This window comes from Anguilla rostrata, chromosome 6 (assembly GCF_018555375.3).
Source record: "Anguilla rostrata isolate EN2019 chromosome 6, ASM1855537v3, whole genome shotgun sequence".
In the NCBI taxonomy this organism is placed as follows: Eukaryota; Metazoa; Chordata; class Actinopteri; order Anguilliformes; family Anguillidae; genus Anguilla; species Anguilla rostrata.
Window position 1 is genome coordinate 8851753 of NC_057938.1, and position 26211 is coordinate 8877963.

At 42.4% G+C, this 26211-nt stretch overlaps 2 protein-coding genes across 4 annotated transcripts in view; one reads left to right on the forward strand and one right to left on the reverse strand.

The window, feature by feature from the left end:
• The first annotated feature begins 448 nt into the window (after window positions 1-448).
• Window positions 449-10325, forward strand: lrrc8da (leucine rich repeat containing 8 VRAC subunit Da). The gene is made up of 3 exons (XM_064338182.1): window positions 449-587; window positions 1059-1244; window positions 4637-10325. The coding sequence occupies exon 3, from the start codon at window positions 4639-4641 to the stop codon at window positions 7126-7128; it is 2490 nt and encodes an 829-aa protein (XP_064194252.1). The 5' UTR covers window positions 449-587; window positions 1059-1244; window positions 4637-4638; the 3' UTR covers window positions 7129-10325.
• Window positions 10326-15658: 5333 nt separating this feature from the next.
• pkn2a (protein kinase N2a) overlaps window positions 15659-26211 on the reverse strand; it is a 32800-nt gene continuing 22247 nt past the window's right edge. For 2 of the 3 annotated variants that reach the window (XM_064338184.1, XM_064338183.1), the window contains exons 7-22: window positions 26005-26190; window positions 25352-25461; window positions 23903-24046; window positions 23731-23806; window positions 22116-22281; window positions 21547-21676; window positions 21186-21322; window positions 20920-20992; window positions 20705-20796; window positions 20439-20615; window positions 19594-19656; window positions 19020-19096; window positions 18673-18815; window positions 18207-18314; window positions 17882-17962; window positions 15659-17789 (exon numbers count right to left, since the gene is read on the reverse strand). In XM_064338184.1, coding sequence (XP_064194254.1) covers window positions 17586-17789; window positions 17882-17962; window positions 18207-18314; window positions 18673-18815; window positions 19020-19096; window positions 19594-19656; window positions 20439-20615; window positions 20705-20796; window positions 20920-20992; window positions 21186-21322; window positions 21547-21676; window positions 22116-22281; window positions 23731-23806; window positions 23903-24046; window positions 25352-25461; window positions 26005-26190 — 1967 coding nt within the window. In that variant the 3' untranslated portion in view covers window positions 15659-17585. The remainder of the gene's footprint in view (window positions 17790-17881; window positions 17963-18206; window positions 18315-18672; window positions 18816-19019; window positions 19097-19593; window positions 19657-20438; window positions 20616-20704; window positions 20797-20919; window positions 20993-21185; window positions 21323-21546; window positions 21677-22115; window positions 22282-23730; window positions 23807-23902; window positions 24047-25351; window positions 25462-26004; window positions 26191-26211) is intronic. The other variant, XM_064338185.1, reaches the window with a different exon arrangement.

Sequence of the window (26211 nt, forward strand, 5' to 3'; positions counted from 1 at the left end):
TCTTTTTTCCAACATTGGCACTTCAGAGGCAATAAATAAATGAAAAGGGATACATAAAAACTCACACCTTAAATTGGGTAATAAGTTGAATAAACTGGAATAGAAATGTTGAAAATGTAGACATCAAATAACAGTAAAAATATAAATCAAAAGATTGTTCTCCAAACCTGTTCTGTCAATATCAGGTTAAAGGCACAATAAATTGAAGCACACGATTCACACTTTATCTACTTTGTGCGTGGAAAAGGACATCTAGCCTATATGTATACTGGCTATGAGCTTCTTGCGCTCCTAATGACCTAAAACAACATGGGCATACTTGCCATCCTTAAAATAGATTATTTTGCAGCCTACGCTAAATATATCAAGATGTACCAGCGATATATATATATATATATATATATATATATAAAGCATATCGTCCACAATTGGCCATGCAGCATCATTGTCAACCACGTGCTATCGCCAAGAAACCGCTGTGGCTAGTCTCAAACTTTGGGACCGCCCTGTTAAGCTTCCTGTTTCAGAAAATACAACGAATTTCTCCAATTTGCGGCACCAGGATTGTTCCATAAACTACTGATAAGGTTCGTGTTCTTTAAAATAAGTAGTATGTTGTTTCCGACAGCAAGAGTCAGCTGGGAATGTTTTGAGAACTGGTCCAGACTGGTTAGCTGTATCAGGTGGTCAAATTATGACTCGTAGCATGAAAATGAGATTAAAAGACCGATTTACTCTGCGATCTGCTGTTCAAAGGAAGTTTGCTTTTCGAGTCCTGTTGCTTCATGAAGTTCGACATATTGTTCTGTATTTACGAGGAAGATAGATACCTAAATGTACAAATTAAGGACGCTGTTCGAACACGTTACCGTACCTTCCTCTGTGGCATGTTGCAGACGTGTCAGTGCCTGCCAGAATCAACCGGATTGTTTTCGGGCACAGTAGTGGCTGCGCGCGGCAGCGCTGAGAGAAACTGTAGCCCTGAAAAAGAATGCTACTACGCGGCTAGATTTCTCTGATGTAAGATTTATTAGGGATGTGTATGTCTGTTCATGCAGGTACACGAAACGTGGATGTCTTTTCACCTGCAAAAGAGCAAGCATCACCGAGTGAAAAATACAACTGAATGCGGAGTACTGATCACGTTCTTATCTCGGAACGATCTACTTTCCATGGATATACCCTGTGTGTAGGAAGAGTCTAAAGACGAAGCAGCCGATGTCACAGTAGCCTCTCGCAGGACAGTGAGTATGCTAGTTTAATAATTCCCTTTGTGTATTTTCAAAAACGTAGTAACATACATAATGTGTTATGTGTACGTTTCTGTAGGGTTTGCGTCGCAGGTTGTCTCAGTCGTGGATTAATGTATCATCGTCTATAATTTAACAGCCTGATAAATAAAATATAGGCTACATTTCAGGAACATTCGGTATGTTTCAAAACCATAATAGTTTTTGGCGGTACTGCTAGTGGCAGAATTAGGGATTGATATTCTATTCCCATTTTTAAGGTATTATTAGAGCGCTCGAACATGACAAGCGTATGTTGCATGGTGGGCTTGTACTTCCCGCTGTACTCCTACGCTGTATTACGTTGTTTAATATAACGCAATTGTAACACAATTTCAGCACACTAATGTAGAAAGTGCACAGCGGTACAAGAAGTCATTTAACTGCGACAGTCGCCTTATTTTTGTGAACTGTATCCGAGGCTTGTTCTTTACCGTTATAACACACAACAGCACGAGATAGAGTGTAACAACTAATCTAATCCCAGTTATTCTTTCTGAAAGCGTGTCATTTCAGTCATATTTCCGTATTTGCGTTTACAACACGCTGCTGCCAGATGTAGCCTACACGGTTCAAGAATGTCTTACATTTTTTACAGTTAGTTTTGTTAGGCAATTGCTACCATGCCTTTTCTTTGTTACTTGATATAGATAATCTTGCACTCAGTGGTCAGAGCATTCAAATTTGTTAAAACTTTATCAACCTTATCAACACCAGTATAGCCATGTGTTCCCCAACCCTGGCTTTTGAAACATTCTGTGTTGGTTGGTTTAACTTTCAAAGAGTTATTAATTAACCTCCTGGTTTGATTGATACTTTACTGGGTGCATACAAATTAGATGGCTTCATCAGTGACAACGTTTCATTTACCTGTTTACAAAGGTAACTTAAAGGGGAATTCCACCACAAAACAATATTAGAGGTATACCTTATAATAATGTACACCACTACCCTTCCTTATTTTTGAAGGGAAGGGGGGAGGGGGGTGGTTGACCGGGGTTGACCGAACTCACATCAGAGAGAGATTTGGGGTATCTGCTGTTCCAAGTGTAAACAGTAGCTAGCTAGCGTAGTGCTTCTGTGCTCACATTGGCCCTTTTTTGAAGAGGATCCACTGTCCTTGGATGAGGTGGGGAACATGGATAGTATCCATTGCATGGATACAGGAACACATTAGCAGGGTAGATCCGAGACTGGAGGATAAAACAGAAAAATGTCAGCCAAACCCAATACTAGACACATCAACACTACAAAATTTTTTTAAAAAATGTATACTATTGCTAATTATATTGCTAGCTGGCAAGGTTCAACATGTTTCATTCCAACTTTTAATTAAACAGGCTCAAGTTGGCTAACGTTAGCTTACTGCTAGTTGTGTTTTGCTATTGCTATGATGTGCCTGGTAATGGCAACATATGACAGTAGCATGCCATTGCTATATAAAGTGACTAAAAACCCTATATTTAAAACATTTTATTTTTTACTGGCAGTAGAATTGGTAATAGTGACCCACAGACGACTTCTGTCATTTTCCCACTAAAACGACAAGTCAGGCAGGTGTTGGGTCGTTTAGAAAAGCAGTGAATGAACACAAGACAAGTGTGATATTTTTGTCAGATAATTTATTGAAGAAGAATGTCCATAACAGCTTTCATATGAGCAAATGTCAGTGATGTCAACCATACATTTCTCCTTGCCTGGCTTAACACCTTTGACTCTTATTGCCGGATTGATTTTGAAAACGAAATATTACACAAGTTGTGACCGTGTCTGAAATAGCTTGCTATGAGTCAACTGCATAAATGACAGTTATTCAAATTGTAGTTATGTTAAACCCACGCAAATTTGCCCCACTGCAGCCACATTTTTTTTAGTAGAGCTTAAGCAATGAAGTAAAGTAAACTAAACTGAACACATAACCATAGATTTTATTTCGTTTGTGGCTAGCTAGCAAGTAACAGGCCGGAAACACCAAACCCCTGCTTTTGTATTCAGTAGGAGTGGCAACTTGTGCCTGGCTTGTGCCTGGCATTGTCTCCTGCCCGACTCCTGCCCGTACACTGCAAGTGCCTGCCTGTTGTAGTCATTAGTAAAGCAGGTACCTGGAGCATGTACAGTAGTTTGGGGCTATATCTCCACACTCACTACAGGTAGAGAACTGGCTGAGAGCTCATTTTATTTAAAATGCAAATAACTTTTTTTTCTATCCTAAGTAGACATTTGTGCACATCTGCTTCTTCCATGAATGTGGAGACTTGAGTGCACTTTGCATTTGTACTATATTGTAAAACAAGGAAGTATCAACATCGGCTAGTATGGCCAGGCAAATATTGCTCACTGATATTTGTATTTTATAATCTTATAATATGTCTATATTGTGCATTCCTATAGTAAATTCTTATAATTTAAGAACTCGTTACAATTATATTCTAAGCCCAGGATGGCAATCTGTGAATTTGTTCACTAACTGGTGGCAGCGGTTTGTTTACTTTCATGGTTTTTTTTTTTGTCCCTGACCATTATGCTACACTGTCGCCCGTTTGTGCCAGACTGTTATGTGGAATCAGGTTTTCTTAGAGGGCTCCACAGAAAAATATATAATATTTTTTGAAAAGAGCGCAACAAAGTAGTCGTTTGTTGCTTACATAACAAAAGAGCATAACCCCAAATAGCAGTCAGACTACATTATATGACTACATGTTGTCTGACTACATTATATAACTTTTACGGAGGATTCTTCTGTGAGATTTACCTGACAAGTTTGTATAATGAGAACAACGCAATTTTTTGAGATCTGAGCATGTTCAAGCATAGTTCATCTTCTGTCATTGGCTTCTCTGCAGGAACCAGCATTTAGAAAGATGAATTTGTTTATATTCACTTCAGGCAATGTGAAAAAGAACAGGATTTGCAGTATGAGGTGCAATAAAACATTATCTTGCTACTGCTTTCCTCTGTGAACAGTCAAGATGCATTGTCATGGGGTGATCTAATCAGGAAGCCAGATGTTATTAAGATTGGAAACGTATATGCATTCTCAGGAGGGGAGAGGCTTTAGGTGTCAGACGATGAATATAATTTTGTTTTCCTGACTGTTGGTTCTGAATAGGAAATGGAGAGACAAAGCCTGGTGTTTTGAATGCTTATATCATGATCAGTTCCCACATTGCAGTAAGAAAAAAAACATTATATCCTGTAATATATCCTACGTGCTTTTATGTTTATCACAATATTTAGCATGGATATTGCATCTTAATTCATTCAAAATTTTATTTTCTAAAGAATTTGTCACGCTGCTGTCCGAGCTGTTTTAATGTTCATTTTCCTTTTCTTTTCTTCTGTTTCAGGAATGTTTACCCTGACGGAGGTAGCTTCCCTTAATGACATTCAGCCGACCTATCGAATACTGAAGCCATGGTGGGATGTTTTCATGGATTATCTTGGAGCGATTATGCTCATGTTGGCGGTATTCGCTGGGACAATGCAGTTAACCAGAGACCAAGTGCTTTGCCTCCCTTACCTGGAACCTGAGAAGGAGCTGGTGTGTCCAGATGCCTTCTCAGCTAAAAGTTCACCTGTGACCACCACAGCAACTGCACCATTCATGCCTAAGGATGTCCCCGATGAGGTCTTGCATTCAGTGTATTCAAATCAACCCGAGCCGATGGGGCTCCGAACAAACTTAGACTTTCAGCAGTATGTCTTTGTCAACCAGATGTGCTACCATATGGCCTTGCCCTGGTATTCAAAGTACTTTCCCTACCTTGCTCTCATCCACACGATTGTACTCATGGTCAGCAGCAATTTTTGGTTCAAATATCCAAAAACTAGTTCAAAGATTGAGCACTTTGTGTCTATTCTTGGGAGGTGTTTTGAGTCACCATGGACTACAAAGGCGCTGTCCGAGACGGCTTGTGAGGACTCTGAAGAGAACAAGCAGAGGTTCACTGGCGCTGCTACTGTACCAAAGAACGTTTCCACCGGCAGTGAAGAAGAAAGCCCCAGTGTGTCTACACCCATGTTACAAAATTCAGAGTTAAGATTCTCTGCTGAAAGACCGGTCACGGATGCCCCGAGTGTGACCATCTTGGACAAAAAAGATGGGGAACAGGCCAAAGCCCTTTTTGAAAAGGTGAGAAAGTTCCGTGCCCACGTGGAAGATAGTGACTTCATCTACAAGCTTTATGTTGCTCAGACAATAATAAAAACGGTGAAGTTCATTTTGATTTTGTGCTACACCTCGACCTTTGTTGCCGCCATCAGTTTTTGTCACGTGTGTACACCTCCTAATCTTAAAGAGCTTACCGGGTATGCGAAATTCCAGTGCACTCACAACATGGCATTCATGTTGAAGAAGATACTCATTAGTTATATGGCTGTAATATGCATCTATGGGCTGGTGTGCATTTATACCCTCTTCTGGCTGTTCAGACGACCCCTAAAGGAGTACTCCTTTGAGAAGGTTCGAGAGGAAAGCAGCTTCAGTGATATTCCTGATGTAAAAAACGACTTTGCTTTCCTTCTTCACATGGTTGACCAGTATGACCAGTTGTACTCCAAGAGGTTTGGTGTCTTCCTGTCTGAGGTCAGTGAGAACAAGCTGCGAGAGATCAGCCTGAATCACGAGTGGACCTTCGAGAAGCTGCGTCAGCATGTGAGCCGCAATGCCCAAGACAAGCTGGAGCTCCACCTCTTCATGCTTTCCGGTCTCCCCAGTGCCGTCTTTGACCTCACTGACCTTGAAGTACTAAAGCTGGAGTTGATTCCTGAGGTCAGGATCACAGCTAAGATCTCCCAAATGACCAGTCTTCAGGAGTTGCATTTCTACCACTCTCCCGCCAAGGTGGAACAGACGGCATTTAGCTTTCTCCGTGACCGCCTCCACTGCCTTCACGTCAAGTTTACGGATGTTGCAGAGATTCCCCCTTGGGTCTATCTGTTGAAAAGCCTCAAGAGTTTATATTTAATTGGAAGCCTGAACTCTGAAAATAACAAAATGATAGGTTTAGAATCCATGCGTGAGTTGAGGCAGCTTAAAACTCTGCATCTAAAGAGCAACCTCACCAAGATCCCAACGAACATAACAGATCTCTCTCCTCACCTTCTAAAGCTTGTGGTTCATAATGATGGCACAAAACTATTGGTCCTCAACAGCTTAAAGAAGATGATGAACTTAGCTGAGCTGGAGTTACATAACTGTGAGCTGGAGAGAATCCCCCATGCCATTTTCAGCCTGACCAACCTGCAGGAGTTGGATCTGAAATCCAACATCATCCGCACTGTTGAAGAGGTCATTAGTTTCCAGCACCTTAAGAGGCTGACATGCCTCAAGCTGTGGCACAATAAAATCATCACCCTCCCGGTGTCCATAAGCCAGGTCAAGAGCCTCGAGTCGCTCTATCTGTCGCACAACAAACTTGATAGCCTGCCCACGTCATTGTTCAGTCTTCCCAAGCTGAGGTACCTGGACCTCAGCAACAATTCCATTGCGGTGATTCCACCTGAGGTGGGGTTCCTGCAGAATCTTCAGCATTTCGCCATCACGAGCAACAAGGTTGAGATCCTGCCCAAGCAACTCTTCAGATGTGTGAAGCTGAGAACCTTGTGTCTGGGGCATAATTGCATTTCCAGCATTCCTGAGAGAATAGGTCAGCTGACGCAGCTCCTGCACCTGGAGCTGAAGGGAAACTGTTTGGACCACCTCCCAGGCCAGCTGGCACAATGTCAGCTCCTTCGCAGGAGTGGCTTCAGTGTGGAAGACCATCTTTTTGACACTCTGCCACAGGAAGCTAAAGAAAGCATAAGTCAGGAGTCTAATATTTCTTTTACTGGGGTATAGTACAAGTGAACATTTCACAGGACAGAGTAGTTCCTGTTTTGTTTTTATGTCAGCTTTTGTCCATTAGCTTTAACCATGTCACTGTTCTTTAATGGTAAATATGAGATGGAGGGGAGAAAGTTGACATTTACAAACTGCTGGTCATGTTTGTAAACCTCCATTGAAAAGCTAGGCTATTTGTTGATTCCGTTACCAGAAATGGATCATTTAACCACCGGAGACAGCTGAGTGCTGATAAGGAGGGGTTCTGCCAACTGAGGCGACCTATCAGCATGACCTCACCTCCCTCTGTGCCGCTCATGATAATACTGAGGCGCTCATGCAATAGGCTAATCCTTTGAGTTTTGAGGGAAAACCATATGGACGATTCCAAAAGAGTATATCTATATTTAGTGATATAACAAACAGTTTCAGGCTGTTCTTTTTAATTCACTTACTCAAATTTGATGTATAACATTTTGTACCAACTTCATCATTCTTAGTTTTAATTTTTATTTATTTATAAGTGGAGATGGTGTACAGACCGTTCGCAGAATATTCATTGCTCTTTATTCATTTTGTGCAATTATGTTTATATTTAGCCATTTGCCAGACACTTTTATCCAGGGGGGACAATTTTGTATGTTTTTAAACATCACGCCTTGTAACCTGACAAAAAACTGATTTGGCAACTTGAATGTAATGCATATTCATCCTGCAGGTCCGTACCATTGTGGTGTTTTTATTTATTTATTGATTGAATTGATTGTTGGGAGACATCAAGGAAAAGGTATATATGCCCTGAGAAAACAGAAGAAAATAGCGTAGTACTGTAGAATTATCCAGGAGCACATTTTTATATCCTACTTGAAATGGCAACAAAGGCTTTCCCTGGCTGTTCTGTGCACTTGAATTCCAAAATTGCCATGGTGAGCAAAGCTAGTGCGTGTTTTCAGTTTTATTTTCTTTCTGGTGCCAGATGCTGCTCTTAAACTTCTTGGCCTTAAACGACCTAGAAAATGTTAAACATTAACTTAATGTCTCTTCAGACCATACAGTGCCTGTCATGGCTTTATTTGAACATCTGCCAAATATGGTTTAAAGTTGCTTGTGGTGAGGAATTTATTCACCCTTTAGCATTCAAATGAATTTTGACCCTTTACTTTAGCACATTACAGTTTCCATTTTGCACACACTGACATGGGACTGAGAAAAAAACAAGAACACTGCAATAACGCATGTTAGTAAAATGGACAATGAGGCGTACTCTTCAGTTTTCGCTGGATTTACAGATCAGAAGCTGAGTCGTTGATAGCAGAGCGCCATGACTCATAGTTGCTAAAATAACTTTTCCTGGTCAGTTTTTCTGCACAGTGTGTGGTAGCCAGTTAAATGGTTCACAGATTTGAGAACGATGAAGGGGTAACCAAACTAGCTAATTTAAAGGAGAATATAATGAAACACAGAAAATAGTCAGAGGAAAAAAAAAAGTGTAACTACAGTAATAAGTGAAAAGTTAACAATGCCAGTAGGATTGTTTTTTTTTTTACACTGGTGAAAATATGATGCTACTGTTCTGAATTCTGTTTGTCATAACAACATAACATAACGTAAGACAAGAACAGGCCATTCAGCCTAACACTGCTCGTCTATTCCTACCACTAAACTGTACTTAATGTTTAGTTTACCTAAAAGCTAGATAGTATCTCATGAGTTGAGAACTAGTGTACGCTTAAGTGGGACAGGGAACTAAGGATCAGTGATCATTAAATTTTTGCATTACCACCAAGATCTACTTAGCAAAAGCTGCACCCAAGTTGCTAAGATGAGAATTGCATAAAGAGGTATTTGCTTACTTTAGGCAGCAAGTTTTGAAATCTAAACCATGTTCAAGCATGGCCATCCCTTTGGGGAAGCGTTTTCACAACATTCTGTGTTGTTCAGCTAGCTAGGTATATAGCCACTGCTGCTATGTGACTGTATAACTGTAGGCCTACCGTGCTGTTCTGGTTGTATTGAAGAGTCAAAACTAAAACATTAATTGGAGGGCGGAGCCTTCAGGTTTGTTGATGAATTTTGAATGCTATATGGAGATGGTTATGTGGTCCAACAGAGTGTGAGATTAGGGCAATGCGATTTTGTTTTCTGGAACAATTGTGAATGGTAATTCTGTGTGGCTAACCATACTGGCTGGTTCTAAAAATATATATTTCCAGACCTGTGGCATTTTATGTTTTTAATACATTTTTATTATACAATGGCAGAGCATTAATGTTGCTGAAATCATGCGTGATGGTGGAAACCCACAGGAATATCTAGGCCAAGGCTGGCCAGCCCTATTCTTGGAGACCTTGGAGTCTTGTAGGTTTCACTTCAACAATAACAAAGCACACCTCATTCAACAGCTGGGCCGTGCACAAATCAGCACAATTTCCTAGTATTGAGTATAGTTGTTGAGTACACTAGATGAGAAAGTTAAGTTGGTGCGATTTTCTCTAAATGTACTGTACTTAAAATCCCAGGAAGATATATGTATTTCTGAGTATATTTGTGAGCATACGTTTCAGGAAGGAAACAACCATTTTGGTCCCATAAATATGATGCAAAGCTTCACTTTAAAAATGAGGTGTAGCTCTGCTGACATTTTCCTTCAACAAAAATGTGAGCATGGCCATAAGGGCGGAATGTCTTGCAACACACAGTACTGTTGGAAAATGGTATGGATATTCTTTGCATACTGCACATCATGCGCTAGAAAATGCACAAAATAGTACGCAGTATGCTTAGTAGACAGAATATACTTTTAAGACACAGTGGCGGATTCGGACACAGCCTTGAGATCTCATTGAGCTGCTAATTAGTAGACTCAGGTGTGCCAATTGAGGGTTGAAATGAAAACCTACAGGACAGTAGCTCTCCAGGAACGGGGGTGGGCAGCCCTGGCCTTGGCCTGTGTGAAAAAAAATTCTGTACTTTGATTCCAAACATTTACTGTTTATTATGTTTAGTTTTTTACTTTAGCGCACAATAGCAAGCTATGCAGGTTTCGTTTCTGTGTGTAATGCCATTTTACTAGCTTTTATTTTTAAATATTTTATTTTGTTTTTTGGACAAAGCAAGTGACCAAAGGGTGCCTGATTCAAAGAGTATAGAAATCACTTGTTTTACAGTGCTTTTGTATGGCTTTCACAATTAAATTATTTTATTGCTTGAGGACATTCAATTGCAGTATATTACTTTGTATGAGCCTTTTGATGTAATTTATTGTGCCTGTTTCCACCTTGCAATTTACATCTTGTTGAAGTTACGTTCTTATCCTATACCATAGACAGGTAGTGAACAAAAATTGGGAAGCAGACTGTTCCCACAGTGAAGGGTTCTTGTGATTCCTTAATAGTGTGCCATTTTCCTGTCATCATTTGGGGACACTCATACGCTTAGAAGCAAGGTCTACTGTACGTAAATTGTTACTTAATGGTACCGAGTGATCATCATGTTAAAGCGTTTTTTTTGTACAGGGGTTACTGTGACTCTCACAGTTCCCCTATCCACTTTGCAAAAATAGTCGCCCGAAGGTTTGACGAGCGTAACATTGACACTGTCCTTATATTGCGGCCTTCTGAGTCACCTGATCTGAACCCAAACAAGCATTTATATGGGTCATTCTGGAGTGACTCCTGAGGCATTTTACACTTCCATCAGCTAAGCAGGGTGGTGTCATGTAACTCCTGCAGACTTTTAGGAGCTGGTAGATAATGTCATGGTGTATGCATGCTCTAAAGGCCACACATGGTCATCTTAGCCCTATTAATGATTGCACTTTGGCATTTCGCTTCCATGCTACAAAGTTGTGCTGACATTTTTCCTGTACATGAGAACTAGTTCCATGAAGCAAGAAACAACAGTAGACAAAACTTAGTTAAAACTACATAAGCCTTTTTTCCAGTTATTTTTTTCCCCCCCTCGAATGCAAACAAGACTTTTTTTGGAAGACACTGGAGAATTCACAGTTGTAAAATTAGTTCCTTGCTTCCCAGCATGCATACCTAGTAAACTATAAAAAGGATAAGTGCCTGCAGACAGACAGTTTAATGTGGTTTTAATGACATATTTAGAATTTACAATAAAAATCTGAATGTACGATGAAAATCAAAAATATTACATTTAACAGTGGTTGAAACACTATACAACGCTGCACTACTCAGGGTAAGTGTGCATTCAGCCAGGTTCGTCTGGAATGTTACCAGGTAAGACGTGCTTTACATACATGAACCAAATTCCTTTGTTGTGGAATGCTTTGCACATTATTGCATAGTGCTATGACCAAGGCTTACTGTGCATGCTCAGGGATTGTCTACAGAAATTATGTAATGTTTTTCACTAATTGCTTCACCAGGGTGGCCAGTCGACCCTCAATATTTAATAAATGGGGGGGGGATAAAACCCCAGCTGAAGCCAAAGTGTTACCTCCAGCTGGACTGTGTGAAGTGTAATCACATCATAGTGACACCAGAGGGCGTGTAAGTGCTAGACTAACTCTAAATTAGTTTCTTTTGACTCATGTTTGAGGAATAAAGTTTTTTAAAAAGTACACAAAAGCTCAACAAAACTAACTAATATGTTCTCACATACAAGGGAGGACCAGGAACAGAACACGCATTCAGTCCTGCCTCACACACATCCAAACAAGGTTTAGACACATGCTCTGGTTTTCTTCTCCTTACTTCACTCTGCTGAAATGTGTTGTATATTCTATTTTGTCCTGGTTTGTCCTTTATGGAACAACATATGCTCTTATCCAGAGCAATCTACAGGTAGTATGGCATGTTAAATTAAACACATATCAAAGGAACAACAAAACACTTGGGGGGACAGTCAGGTTTTTAATTGGCATACAGCCGAGAAACTTAAAAGCAAGCTTCACAAGTAAATGATAGTGCCTAAATATATCCTTCAGAGCAGTAAGAATGCAGCAGTAATAATCTACTGCCTAGTGTGATCGTCAAAACTGTTCCAACAGAAGATATATGCTTGTTCAATTTTGTTTTCTTAGATCTCTGCAGGAAACTTGTCAGATCATGTTAGAAAGGGTAATTTGTACACATTCTAGTTATTGCCTTTTAATCTCAAAAAGCAAAACAAAAAGCACCTCCAGCCAGCGTGGAATGTTCTGGTATCAGTGAGGAAGGAAATTATTTGAATATCAATTTTTTACTAATACTGAAAGTTTAGAAAATAATTGTTTTAAAAATAACTAGATAAATGGAAGTGAAACAACACCATGCATTTTCTGTAATGACATGCTACATGAAGTGATAATTGTTCTGGAATGATTGTAACATTTATGTGATTTCTGAATTACACATTAGCTACTGTAACTACTATATAAAATAGGTAAATATGTAAATACCTTATCACAGTAACTATTGAACAGTAACTAGGTCTACATACAGTATGCACTTTGTTGGCTAATATTCGTTAGTATGGTAGCTAGTTTTTTGTGGGGCGACATAGCTCAGGAGGTAAGAGCAGTTGTCTGGCAGTCGGAGGGTTGCCGGTTTGATCCCCTGCCCTGGGCAGGTCGAAGTGTCCCTGAACAAGACACCTAACCCCTAATTGCTCTGGTGAATGCAAGGCATCAATTGTAAAGCGCTTTGGATAAATGCAGTCCATTTTGTGCCAACTAATTAACTGGAAGTTGGTTATGTGCTGATGTTGCAGCCTACAGATTTTGCATTCTACTGATCAAGAATAATCCATGATCAATAAATACAGTATCAATGCTGTAACTGCAACTGAAAGAACTCCAAGAGCCTCAGGTCAATGATGTGGATTTTGTTTTACCTAACACTAGGTGGCAACCTACCCTTTAAAATGCTTTAAAATCCTACTGTTCTGTATACAATCATGGCTACTGCCAAGATTCACTTTGGAGGTTGAGCTGAATGCAGTGATATAGGCGAAAGACAGAGTAGTTTAGCATAAAAAATGAAATATATAGTCTGATGAAGGTACTTTAATCTCTAGTTCTGCTTTTTAAGGCTTTTTTCCCATAGTTACAGGGAAACCCCCAGAATCCTACAGGGGCTGTGAGCCTGTTGTCCTCCAGAGAACCCATTATCACCAGGAGGGGGTCGGATTACACCTTGAAAGAAGCACATCTTCCCATAGAAATGAGTCATTTTAAATTCGGAAACTTAGCAATGGAGATTGACACATTCGCTTGTCGTGGACTGTGCTATTCCACCATCGCAACAGACTCCAGCTTCTCCATGGCACACTGTAACCACACTTCTGTAACCACCATCATTTTTAGGGCTTAGTAATCATTAGCACGGACCTGTCCTCTTTTCACGTGCACCACAGCGTCTGCCCATTCTAAGAGCCTTGAGGGAAGCACAGTTTGAATAACAGTTGGATTTGTTTTCTCCCATTGAAGGCTCATTTTACCCCATGGGCTCCTTCGGCATACGAGTGACTATTTGCAGTGAGGGAGACCAAGGAACCATAGCTGGTTTGAGCGCGGGGAAGCCCCTGAATGCGAGTCCGACTTTGTAATGGACGCTGATTGTGTCTCGTCTCCTATCAGGTGACCGGGGCATTGATGGTGGATCTGATTAGAGGACTTTCTGCAACAAAAAAAACCACTAAAGGCCTATCTTCAAAGGGTGACACTTAAATGTGGGGATACTTGGAGAGTCTGTGATCCGCAAGGTAATGGAAAGGTAGCCCATAAAGAGCTCTTGTAAAGAGCTTTTGCAAGTTTGGAAATATGTTTGCATTTTTATCAAGATTTATTTATTTTTTAACCTGTACATGTTATTTAATTTATGGACATTTATACAGTATTCATTTGAGAATGCTTACGCTACAAATGTATTCTGTAGAAGTAAGAAAATATAAATTTGAAGTATAAATATTGTTGGATCTATGTTCTCTTACTGAAGCCTGTTGCTGTGTTTGCCATTGCAAGATCACACTTAATTTTTACGACAGGTGTCCTGAAGATTCAATTTTCAAAACAGAATAAAAAGCTAAATAAACTAAGAACAGTCTGGAAGACAAAAATAATGGAATTAAAAGGTGTCTTGTGAAGTCAACAGTTGGTGCTCACACATTGGGAGGAATTGTAATTGCAGCAAGCTGTTCAAGTCTTGACTTTACCCAATCTAATTTAGCTTGTCAAATGCCAGCATCCCAGTGACTAGCAATATTATTCTTAGCATAGACCATCTCCAGCAAGCCTGCATTTTATCCAAACTTTGCTTAAGTGTACCATACATACATCTCCATTTACTACACAGACATCTGCAGTGTCCCATATTTCCAAGGAGATCACTCAGTGTTTCAAGATGACCTTGAATGCCCCAAAGACTTCTTGTTTGTGCTCCAATCTGGGCCTGCGCAAGCAGATGCAAATGGCTGCTACAGACATCACCAGGAAGGCAGAGGAACTGGAACTGGCCGTTCAGGGTTTAAGAAATTTAAGAAAAAAAAAAAAAAAAAAAAAAAACGTTTTTAGTAATTCCCATCAGCCAATATTAAAATATGGAATCTATACCATCTTATTCTACAAGCTGGCAACACAGTGGCTGGATACTGGATGGAGTGTGCTTCTGGAACACACCCTTTCAGGATTGCCAGACCCGTTTTACAGGGTGTTGAATACACTGAAAAATACATTACCAGACCATATGGGAATAGCAGTCCTGTAAACTCATACCCAAGAGTCACAAACCAGTTACAGTTTAACCCATTTTCTGGATAGATAAGGAAGTCATAGAGCTTGTAGAATACCTGCATAATGGTGCCACAAATCAACAAACAGTTCCTGAATCAAACACTTAACTCCTCTGTATTGTGTTTTTCCTCCTCATTATCAAAACACAAATCAACATTTCAGCTAATATGACCTTTGAAATACAGGAGCCATTTGTTTATTTACTCAGCTATCCATGTTCAAGACAGCAAAGGCTCTTGATCACTGGATACAGATCGGAGCTGCCCGATATTTAGTATTCCATCAGGTTTATTCCTGTATTGCTCCTATTTTGGCCTATTTGGTACAGTGAACATGGCTTCTGATCCAAAGAGGCATAATGTTTCACAAATGTTTGCTGTCAATTAAATAAAAAACAGCAAATGAAGTAAATGTGAGGGGTTCATCCATAGTAACCAGTCTATTAAATGAGACAAAATGAGGCTTCGGTGGATCAACAGACTCTGCTGCCTTGTTTTCAGTCAAGCTGTGGACAGCCGAATGCTAAGCCTTACTTCACACACACCCCCTCCCCCCCTCCGCCACCACAGTTTCCCCTTCCCTCTCCTTACCACGGTTTGAAGTGGTGTGCATTTGTGGATGTTTGTTCAGCCAGGCAAACAATCGCTCCGACTGAAACCCCTTTTCCCCACGGTCCTCAAGGACAGCCACTCCCTCAGACTTGTTTACCACAGAGATAAAACTTTCAGATACCATAGACATTTAAGATCACCAAAGACCCCACAAACGAACGAAAAGGCACTCACACAAGTAACAGACAATACGAGCACCTTCTATTACAAATATTTAATTTGTGCATTCATGATATGGATAATGACTGCAAAACAGGTTTTCTCTCCAAGGTTGCCACCATCTTGTACAAGTACTTCAATGTAGTGTACCATTCAAAAGTGTCACTCCCTTCCTTGCAATAATGTTTCAGCAGTCACTTTTAACATACAGTATACTGAAAAGGTATTTACAATATTTTCATAGTTAAGCTAAAAAGTTGGTAATTAAAAAACAACAATAAACCTACATAGATAAAATTACTGCTCTCAGCTTGTGTACATATACCCTGCCCTCAACTTAACCCTTGTCTGTTGCCCCTTTAGTGATTCATGATAAAACAATTGTTAGTTGAGCTAGGTTCGTTCTGTCGGTTGAACGCACACCTCTCGCAGGTAGTTCTTCGAGCATACATTTAAAGGGTTTTGGTAATTAGCTGTGTGGGATTTGATCCTTGGCTTCAGTTTGCTATACAACATGTTCAGAGTGCCAGTCACCTCAAGCCCTTAACCTTAATAGATTTGTGAAGGATTGTCTCAGGTAATGTCCGTTCATGTCTAGATGCTAACATGGAGACTTCAGTTGAAAACAGCTAAGCCCCCACAAAAACAAAAACAAAAACGAAAAACAAAAAAAAAGAAATACCTGAATGAAAGTGCAACAAAGCCGTTGTTCCGAACGGGATTTCATCTGGCTCTCAAGTTAGCACATTAAAAGGACTGATGTCTTCAGCATAGCCACATAACTGCAGCTCTGCATGCCACATAAAAATGATCAATCTTATAAAAATACAGCCTGCTTTGGCATGTAATGAGCCAAAATATACACTTTTTTTATGAACATACATTTTACATTCCTTTTAAGAGGTTCAGGCTTGCTTTCAATATCTGAGCTACCTATTCAATGTTGACATATTCATAAAATCTATAATATTTATATATATTTAAAAAAACATGGTCACGCTATACAGCAGATGCATGATGCTGGAGTACTAAAATTCAGTATAAAACTATAACTTACATTTCTCTCCCCCACTAATAATTACGATACATGAAAAATGGTGTTATGAAAATGCACAAATTGGAAAACCACCGCCGGTAAAAGTGATACACTGCTTTCATACGAGATACATCAACTTGTAGGACTTGCGTGTTTTCGGTTGAAATCCATTTTCAGATCCAAACAGTTTGAAACTGAGGAGTCCGTTTGGCAGCCCACCTTCAGCATTTTTGTTTTTTCAGTACCTGTCAGTCAGTTTCTGGTGGAAGCCCATTATTAAGATCAACAACTTTTAAGGCATCTTGAATATAAACCAATGCAAGGGCAATGTAAGGATAAAAACCAGGGTTCCACAGGGAGGAGTTACACAGGAAAACATCCAACGGAAACGCAAAGCACACTTCAGATCGAGCTAGTGTGAATAAGCAGTTAGTACGCAGTTGTTACCTTATAACTTAGTGTGACTGTTACGTAAAAGCACTTCAAGTCATTGTGGCACATTCTAGCCATGTATTAATTTGTCATTTCGGCTTTCCGTAAGGCAGAAAAAAAAACTGGGGGGGGGCAGGGGGGGAAAGGACTACAGCACTGATTCCAGAAGCAAGGGCAAATATCTTGATTGCGCAGGACGTCATTTCCTGGAGGAGTCCGTTGAAAACATTCCCAGTGCTCAGACAATTTGAAACTGACGGGCATCGAGGCCATTGGTCAGCTTTAAAAAAAAAAAAAAAAAGGACAAAAAAGGTCTTTGTATTTATTTTTAGGAAAAGGAATCTTCATTTTGTTATTGAACATTTGCGGGTCCCTTATTTGGCACAAAGTGCAACAGGAGGCGGGGGGGGGACACAGCTCCAGATCTTCAGAGATGCAATGTCGAGCTACAGTTTACGGTCGCTGTTCACAGTGTGGGGAGGGGGGGAGGGCAGAGGGGCTAACACCAGTCCGCGATGTAGTCAAAGTCCGCGAATGTGTCCTGCTCCTCCCCGGTCAGAACCCTGGGCTCCCGGGGAGGGGTCAGGATGGGGGCCTCTGAGGTAAATTCATCGTCGAAATTGCTGACGTCCTCGCGCCCCTGAATGGTTGGCACAAATGGAGGCTTGACTTTTTTAGCCAGCAACCCACTCCAATCCACATTCTGGAAGAGAAAGAAAACATTTGGAGGAGAGAGCTTTAGCAACTGCTTTCTCGGCTGAAGACGCACTATAAAATCAGGGAACTGGCACTCACCCTGAAGAATGGGTGCTTCTTCACTTCCTCTGCATCTCTCTCGCCTGCCCCAAGCCGCCTCTCTGGGTTCCTCCTCAATAGCTGCAGATAATGAAATGGTGTTAAAGTCACTTCAACAAGAGTGAAGAGGGGAATCAATTTTGTTGCAATTCAAATGTTCTCTGTTCATTCAGCTACCAATTAGTTAGCAGTCATTTAAACAGTTTTCAAGCATGTGTACATCACAAAAAAGCCAGATGACCCCATTATTGGCGAGATTAGGAGACAAACTGAGGGTATGGTCTAGAATTCTCCAGAATGAAGTCGGAGAAGCTGACGAACGCACCCTTCGCATGATGGAGATTGCTTCTGTCGAGAGGAATCTTGGGTAACGGACTTCATCGTTGACAATACTGTCAAACACTTCCTCCTCATCGTCACCGGGGAACGGGGACTGTTGGTCACAATGCAAGACGTTATTCACATTTACACATAAAATATGGCTTTCTTAGTCAGAGGTTTAGAATTCAGCAGACAACTACAACTGTATAAGTAGCCTACTTCAAATTCATTTATGACATTTGATCTATGTGACTTGAATTTTCTATGTTGTATGATGGCAACTTTACAAAGTAAAAAAAAATAAAAAGATCAATACATATTCATACAGGGGATTTGATGAAAGGAGTTTCAGTCACACTTTAATACATACGTGCTGGTCTGTGCTACAGTGCACTGTACACCATTAAGTGCTCATGAGAAGAAAGTTATTCAGGATCCAGAGGCAGATGCTTGAATGAAGGAAAACTCACCTCTCCAACCAGCATCTCAAAGATGAGCACGCCCAGCCCCCACCAGTCCACCGCGCGCGTGTACGACGTCTCCGTCAGGACCTCCGGGGCCAGGAACTCGGGGGTGCCACAGAACGTGCTGGTGCGGTCCCTGAACCCCATTCCTATTGGACAAGGAGCACGTACAAATTAACACCTGCAACTATAACTGCGTTTCAGCAAATTCAAAATGGTTGAAATTGTTCAAATGGTCCAAATGGTTGAAAGAGCAGCAACAGGCTGATGTCCCACTATTTGATTCAACTTTTATTGTCATTGCACAGAGTATGCGTACACTACCACAACCAAATAGCCGGTATTCCCCCTACCTTCTTTACAAAGGCCAAAGTCAGCGATCTTCACATAGCCCTCAGTGTCCAGCAGTAGATTATCCAGCTTTAAATCTCTGAAAATTCAAGAACGTGCAAAGCATCATTGCACTGCTGTATGGTGAAGTCTAATCATGAAACAATTTGCCAGTGAGAAGGTGCCATGCTAAACTAGCAATACTAGGTACGGAGATACTGACAGATGAACAGCTACCAAACTATAAATATATTATAAAAATACATGCACTATGAATTTCAATCGAAAAAGCAAAAATAACACTGGGATCAGTTTTAATTAGTCTGTGCAGAACTGGCCATGACATAGACCAGGAGCATGGAAAGACAAAGAAATACAGACAATAGGTCCGAAGGACAACCAAAAACAGAATGACTCTGCAGGGCATGAAAAGCAATCGCTGGGCTGTGACACAGAAATTCCACAGGAGGAGGGTTCGGCTCATAATTTGTTGCTGCTTGAGAAGTATTGCCCTTGAACAATCTGTAAAAAACCATAAACCTGAAAGACAGCCCCAGCGAAACAGAATGCACACTAAAAAAATACACCCAATCTTACCGGTAAACAATTTTATGGTCATGCAGGAACTGTAATCCCAGGACTACACATGCCGCATAAAACCTATAAAAAAGAAAGAGACAGGTATATCATTAGTACTTCAGGCTGTTACTGCACAGTTTAAAGGCGGTAGCATGGGTGTGACACAGGACATTGTCATTACTACTGCTGAATGAATATAGGACAGGAGTTGATTAATTGCACTGGTTTTGTAAATAATGTGGTATGGTTATTTGTATTAAACAGTGCAACACAGTTCAATGCATTGGAACTAGGGGGAGAGAAATCATCTTTGTTTCCATGAGGGCAGAAACAAAACAGAAGATATTTTGTTCATGTGTGGCCAACAATGCTTATTTTAGAGAAACATTTTCTCAAGTTAGAACACAGAATGCATGAGACTAAATAAAGACAATTGTAGCATTAGCTTTACATGTATGATTACAGCTAAGCATACGTTAGGTCATAATTTGCTTTGTGTACTGCGTAATTTTACAAACCGCATTGTAATAAAGGACAGGTCTGAAACTGCCACAGAAGCCAATTAGATGAAGTCAGTGGGAAAACAATCATTATTATAATTATATTCTCATAATACTCATACTTATTCTTAAATTACTCCAAAAGATTCAATGTACACATGTACCCACTGTTAAAAAACAAATGAAGCTCAAAAGACCACTGGTGTTGGCGTAAGTGGGGTCTTTTTTTAGGCCACACACGCTCCTAGTTTACACCTTTAGAAACAACAATGGACACTGACCCCGAGGGTCTTTCCACATCGCAGCCGAACGCAGTTTGGGCAGAGCGGTCCGTGGGAACCGCCGCCGGTCCCCGTTACTCACACGGCCCGCGGTTCCGAGAAGACGTCGGCGTGGATGTGCATCATCAGGTCCCCGCCGGCCGCGTACTCCATCACGAAGCACGCGTGGTGCTCCGTCTGGAAGCAGGCGAACAGGTTGACCAGGAACGGGTGTCTCACGCTGTTCACCGTCTCGAAGATCCGCTTCTCGCACATGAGACTGAGGGGGACAGGAAAGCAGACCAGCAAAATTATGTACTGTACTTTTGGAGAGTATGGGTAAGCTTAGGACGAAAACCTGGTGCTTACCTGTCCACCTCATCTCGAGCCACAATGTCTCCTTTTTTTAAGGCCTTAATGGCGAACATTTCTCCTGTGTTCTTGTATTCTGCCAGCAACACCTGTAGAATCAAGGAAAAGCCATTTGGTTCCCGCAGAATGCAACAAAATTTAAAGCAACTGAAAACATTTGCTTTGATTTGATGGAAACGTTCATATTTCATTCATTAACCGAGGATATTCACCTTCCCAAAATGGCCACGGCCAAGGACTGCGATGCATTTGAAATCTTTAAGACTGAACTGGAACTGTTCTTCCCTACAAAGGAGGCAACAGCAATACTGTTAGCATTACCATCTTTTACAATTTTTCATTAGTGGCAAAACACAAGTTAGCAATAACCTGCGTATGAATAAGAATAACTAGACACTCCAGAATTTCCATATAAACATAATTAAAATTCATCTGAAATTCCATGTGACTTCACAGCAGAAAATGAGTGAAGCCCTACCTTATTTCAGTGGTCTGTTCCACAGCTATTAGCTTCAGATCTGGCGTCTGGATCTCGTGCTCTGCTACATCGTCGAGATCTGGCTTGACCACCATGCTATTCCTGTCGTTCAGGAAGTCGAACGTCGCCAAAGCATCCTGCAACAGAGGGCCTCACGCGTTAGGAAAAAGGAAACGGACCATAAAAGGCAGACACTAGACTTCCTGTTTACAGGAGCCGGAATGATGAGAATCACCCTCATTAAAATTATCAATGACAAAACCCTGTAGAGATGATACACTTCCTCTTCCTACGGGCACCCACGTGAAAATTCCAAGTGGACACCCTCCAATCTGGAATCGTCTTGGTGACCAGTGATTACCTGCACCTCTTGTCTGTCGGGGATGGTGCCTTCGGGCGCTGGCTCCCGGATCTCCACAGGGAGGGGGTGGTGCTTGGGCCCGGGGGCTGTCTCTTTGTCAAAGTCCAGCTTAGTCACGGTTGGGTCACTGCTGAAGACGAGACGTTGGGATGAATGAGAGACACGAGTTCAAACAAACAGAACCGGCCGCACCACAAAGGGAAGCAGGAAAAAGAGCCTTGGAAGACTAAACACGTCCCTGAGATCATCTTCAAAGGCGATTGTCATACGGCATTCCGACAATACGTGATATCTATCCTGACAGTGGCTTCAGTCTTAAGGGAACCAAGGCACTTGAACTTGGCCAACTGTTCAGGGGATAGGATTGCTGTGGTTCAAAGCTACTGGGCTGTTATGGCTGCGAGCTCGCGCATGCACGCGGACCCTGGTACTTGGAGGAGGTACGTGTGCGTGTGCGTGTGCGTGTGCGTGCGACCCTGGTACCTGGGGGAGGGGCGTGTGCGTGCGTGCGGGCGGGCGGACCCTGGTACCTGGGGGAGGGGCGTGTGCGGGTGGGCGGGCCCTGGTACCTGGGGGACGTGGGCGAGCTCGGCTGGCCTGCAGGGGTGGACTCCGAGGCCAGGTCCGGGACCTGGGGGCTGAAGGAGTTGTTGACGGAGGGGATGGCTCTCCTCACCAGCCGGCCCCAGGTGGCGATGTTGATGTTCATCTGAGGAGCACGCAGGAAGGTCTTTCCTGGGGGCGGAGGAACAGGGCCTGTCACAGCCGTGTGCAGTGGTGTGCAGACCTGAGGCTGGGGCACCTCTGTGCACACTGCTTTCTCTTACAGCCAGCCTCTTAATCAGTTAAGGCTCTTGAAAACATGTTTAAGTTCTTCCATGTTTCTGCTGTCCTGAAGCATTTTTTAATGCAGCGCAGGCTTGGTCTGTTGGCATTTGCTTTGCCTTTTTAACTCCTTAATTTATCTCAAATGGTTTCGATTCACCAGATGTCCACAGTTTCAACATTTGGGACCCCAATAATGTCAGTCTATATTATATTCAATAAAAATGGAATCTATTCCTAATGGAATCATTTGCCTTGCAGCACATTATAGAAAATGAGGCAGTTGAACTTTTAACTGATTAAAAGTCCCAGCATGTAAAAAAGGTACATTTTATTCTTCCTGGCCTGCACAGCCATTTCATAATGTGAGCTTAAGAGAGCAAATCATACTTCAACAGGCAGTGAAAAGCATTTAATTAAGAACAAGTAAGAGGTCCACAGAAATGCAGGGGTTTCAGTTGAAGGGGGAATGAAAACTAGCTTACACAGGGGGCTCCAGGACTGAGTCTGCACCACTGGTCCATGTGATCACGTCATGTGATTCTTACTTCTCAACCCCTTCATTTTTAAATGATTTACTTCCTTATTTAGACAGGCAGGGGGGGAAAATTCACCTGCGTTTCCAGTCAGTGTCAGCTGCTTTTACAAAGGGACTACTTTATCCTCACATACCCAGAAATGCACTGTTCCTTCAGGCCTGGCCTTTCCAGATTCTACTGAACACCACTGTTGAATGTTTGCTGTCCCTAGTGTCCTGCCTTTGGACTGGTTTCATTAATCACCGAGCACCCTGAACTTCGTAGGGACGAACGGATCCTCATAAATGATGAGTTAAGCATTAATATCACACACAAAAAAACTGGGCTTCCTGTCCGTACTTTAGACACAATAAGGTGAAATAGCTCCCTTGTGCATTTTCAAACTTTATTAAAATGTAGGCCAGGTGACGTTTCAGACCATGGAGCCACCTGACAAAGCTGAATGAAAATGAAAATGGAAAATATTTTATTGCAACATGGGCTTTCCTTCCATCAGATTTCCCTGAAATTATTTACATAAGGTAGCACGCCAACTTCTTACCCCTGCTTCGTCAAATCCCCCTCAGGAAAATTCAAGATGGAATTTATTTGCAAACAGAGTCAAGCGTGTTTGTTTAATCCTGTAGCAACACGCAGACAAGCAAATCTGTTGCACAGTGCAAGTTCAACGGGCCCGATGTGCTTTTCCTTTGCCCGCAGATGGAACTTTCCGGAACACTTGCAGGCGTGATGGGAAAACAACTAGGTGTGAAAGAGCCCTAACCTCTGAGCTACGGAACCTGTATGTGTGCGCCTAAAAAAAACAAGGTCAACCATTTACCTTGCTGCTTGGAGAAGATCTTTTTTTGCCTCTGTAGTTTGGGTCTCCTTTCGATGACCGGGTTGAAAAATGTAACCTGTTCAGAACAGAGCAGCGGGTTAGAGCCAGCGGGGAATGGGGGGGGGGGGGGGGGTAAAGGGGCGAGTGGGGGCGGAAAGGGGAAGTACGCCACCTCTGCGAACAGCGTGCCCTGGGGCTCCAGGTACAGGCACATCCCGTGCCGCTGGTTGTCCAGAAAGTCCTCCAGCCGCAGGAACTTGACCGCGCAGAGGGACCGCCAGTCTCTCCAGTAGACCGAGATCTCCAGCTCCCGAGACTGCGGAACGAACGCAGAAGTCATTTCCACCCCACTCAAAAAAGCAGCTTCCATCACGCTCAACTATATTATCGTCACATACATTTGGAGACATGGGAAATCAAATGAGCGTACTACCATGGCTGTGTCTGAAATGTGTACAAAATGTGAGTAGCTATATAAAGTATGATTACATAATGTTTCAATTTCATTTTTTTCTGCACATCAACATATTTGCAAAATGCAATGCATTTACTTCCAAGTGCCAATATAACTAGAAGTTAATAGTACAAACAATTTCAGTTTAATTTGAATACCATCCTTAATATTTGCCACTGTTTTAATATGATGCAAAGATATAACAGTGACACTAATAAAGAATTATCCCGGCTCCATAAACCCCAACCCATAAAACTGCCACCCATGGTAAAAACTTGGCCTCTGTGCCGCAGTTGTGACAATGTAACCACAGGCCAAGTGTTTTGGCCAGGACAAAATCCAAAAAGGATTATGAATCCTGGAACAAGGACTGAGCAGAGCTCAACTCGAAAGGTCCCAAACACGTCTGGAAAGGTGAAACGTCCGCCTAGGCGACTGTTACCCATGACGTTGAGCGGCGGTTGTGCAACCAGATTAGCAGCTGTACTCGCCTCAGTTACGTAACGCAACATTAAGGAGAATGGGATTATTGCTAATTAGTGCTTTCCAGCAGTATGTGGACCTACAGGTAATGTACTGTATGAGATAAGAAAAAAAACAGTTTCTTCATTTGTTCAGCTTCACTGGCAAACTTCCTCATTTCACTAAAGCATACGGTAGCAATGTTTGCGGTCCTAAAACTTCACCTTGGTGACCTGATGCCTGGCAATAAACTTTTAATGTTGGAATGAGGCCAGGCGAAGCCAGACAATCTGATTTGAGGTTTAAAGTGCTTTCTGTGTGTGTGCGTGTGAATCTCCAATAATACAGCCAAGAATGACAAAATCAGCAAAACAGGGGGATTAGGGGCAGTTACACATTTAGTTGCCTTGGTGACAAGATCAGGGCCACCCAGCTCTGCTTCTAACCGGCTGAAATCCAGCAGCCTGTCCCCAACATTCGAGGGAATGGAGCCGATGGCGAATGGGAAAAACCTTGGTGGCCATTTTCTGAGGACTGCAGACAGCGTGCCCTATTGGGCTAGCTTAAGTAGCCATGTAGAGGCCTCTCAGCCAGTCAAGCAAACCCAGCGTGAGTGCAGCTGTGGGGGTGGGGGTGGGGCCAGGGGCTGGTGGGAGTGGCTGTATGTCTGCAGTGGGCCTCCACTACAGAGGGGTGAGGTCATACCCTGTCTAGCTCCAGTGTAAACTTCTGGTCCCACGACTGGTTGCTGACGGGCTTCCAGCTGGTCTGTCCTACCACCGTGTTGTCCAGCTTTAGTACAGCACTGATCTCATCTGGGGGACGAGGACAAGAACACACACACGTAAACACACATGTAAACACACACACACACGGACAAACTTTCTGAGTACATGGTGCGCATTCAGCAAGCCAGCGGACTGCAACCTCTCAGAAGACCAACAGGGACCTCTTGGCAATGTTTCTTAGCTGGGAGATAAGAGCTATGATCAAGTGCAGCTCGCTAAGATAAACAGAGCTGCTCCCAACGTGGAAGAGGCACGGGAGGGCAGGAAGGAGCCCCGGTCTTCTGCGGCGCGCCCGCAGTTAAAATCGGCGCTCGCGGCAGCCGCAGCGAAGTTCACACGACATGCTTCGGAAGTTCACTTGCGTCCATGAAAGATCTCTCTGGTATCGTACAGGGATGCACGCGTTATCGTGATTTACTCACCGGAGAGACGGAGGGGCAAACTGCTATAACGCAGCACAATTATTTAAAAGCATGACTCCACTTCCACCGGGGCACTTTAAAGAAAGCAGGGGAAAAAGGCTCTGAGACTTCTCAGGCTAACGTTACCAAAACAGAGCAGTTACTCAACTGGACAGCTCGTCGGTTTTGGAGAGGCTGCGGCTGGTGCCGGCTTTGTTCCGGCTCCCCCGGCTCATGAAAGAGGACCTGGTTTCACTCGGGCTCCAGCCCGGCAGCGGGACCGCCGCCGATTTGGAGCGGCCCGGGACGCTCTCCAGCAGGTCCTGGCAGCCCATTAGTCTCACATCCAGCGTACCTGCGGGACAGAGGGCACGGA

What these genes read in the sequence shown, in the direction of transcription:
- lrrc8da (XM_064338182.1), top strand. Translation starts at nt 4,639, where the DNA reads ATGTTTACCCTGACGGAGGTAGCTTCCCTTAATGACATTCAGCCGACC.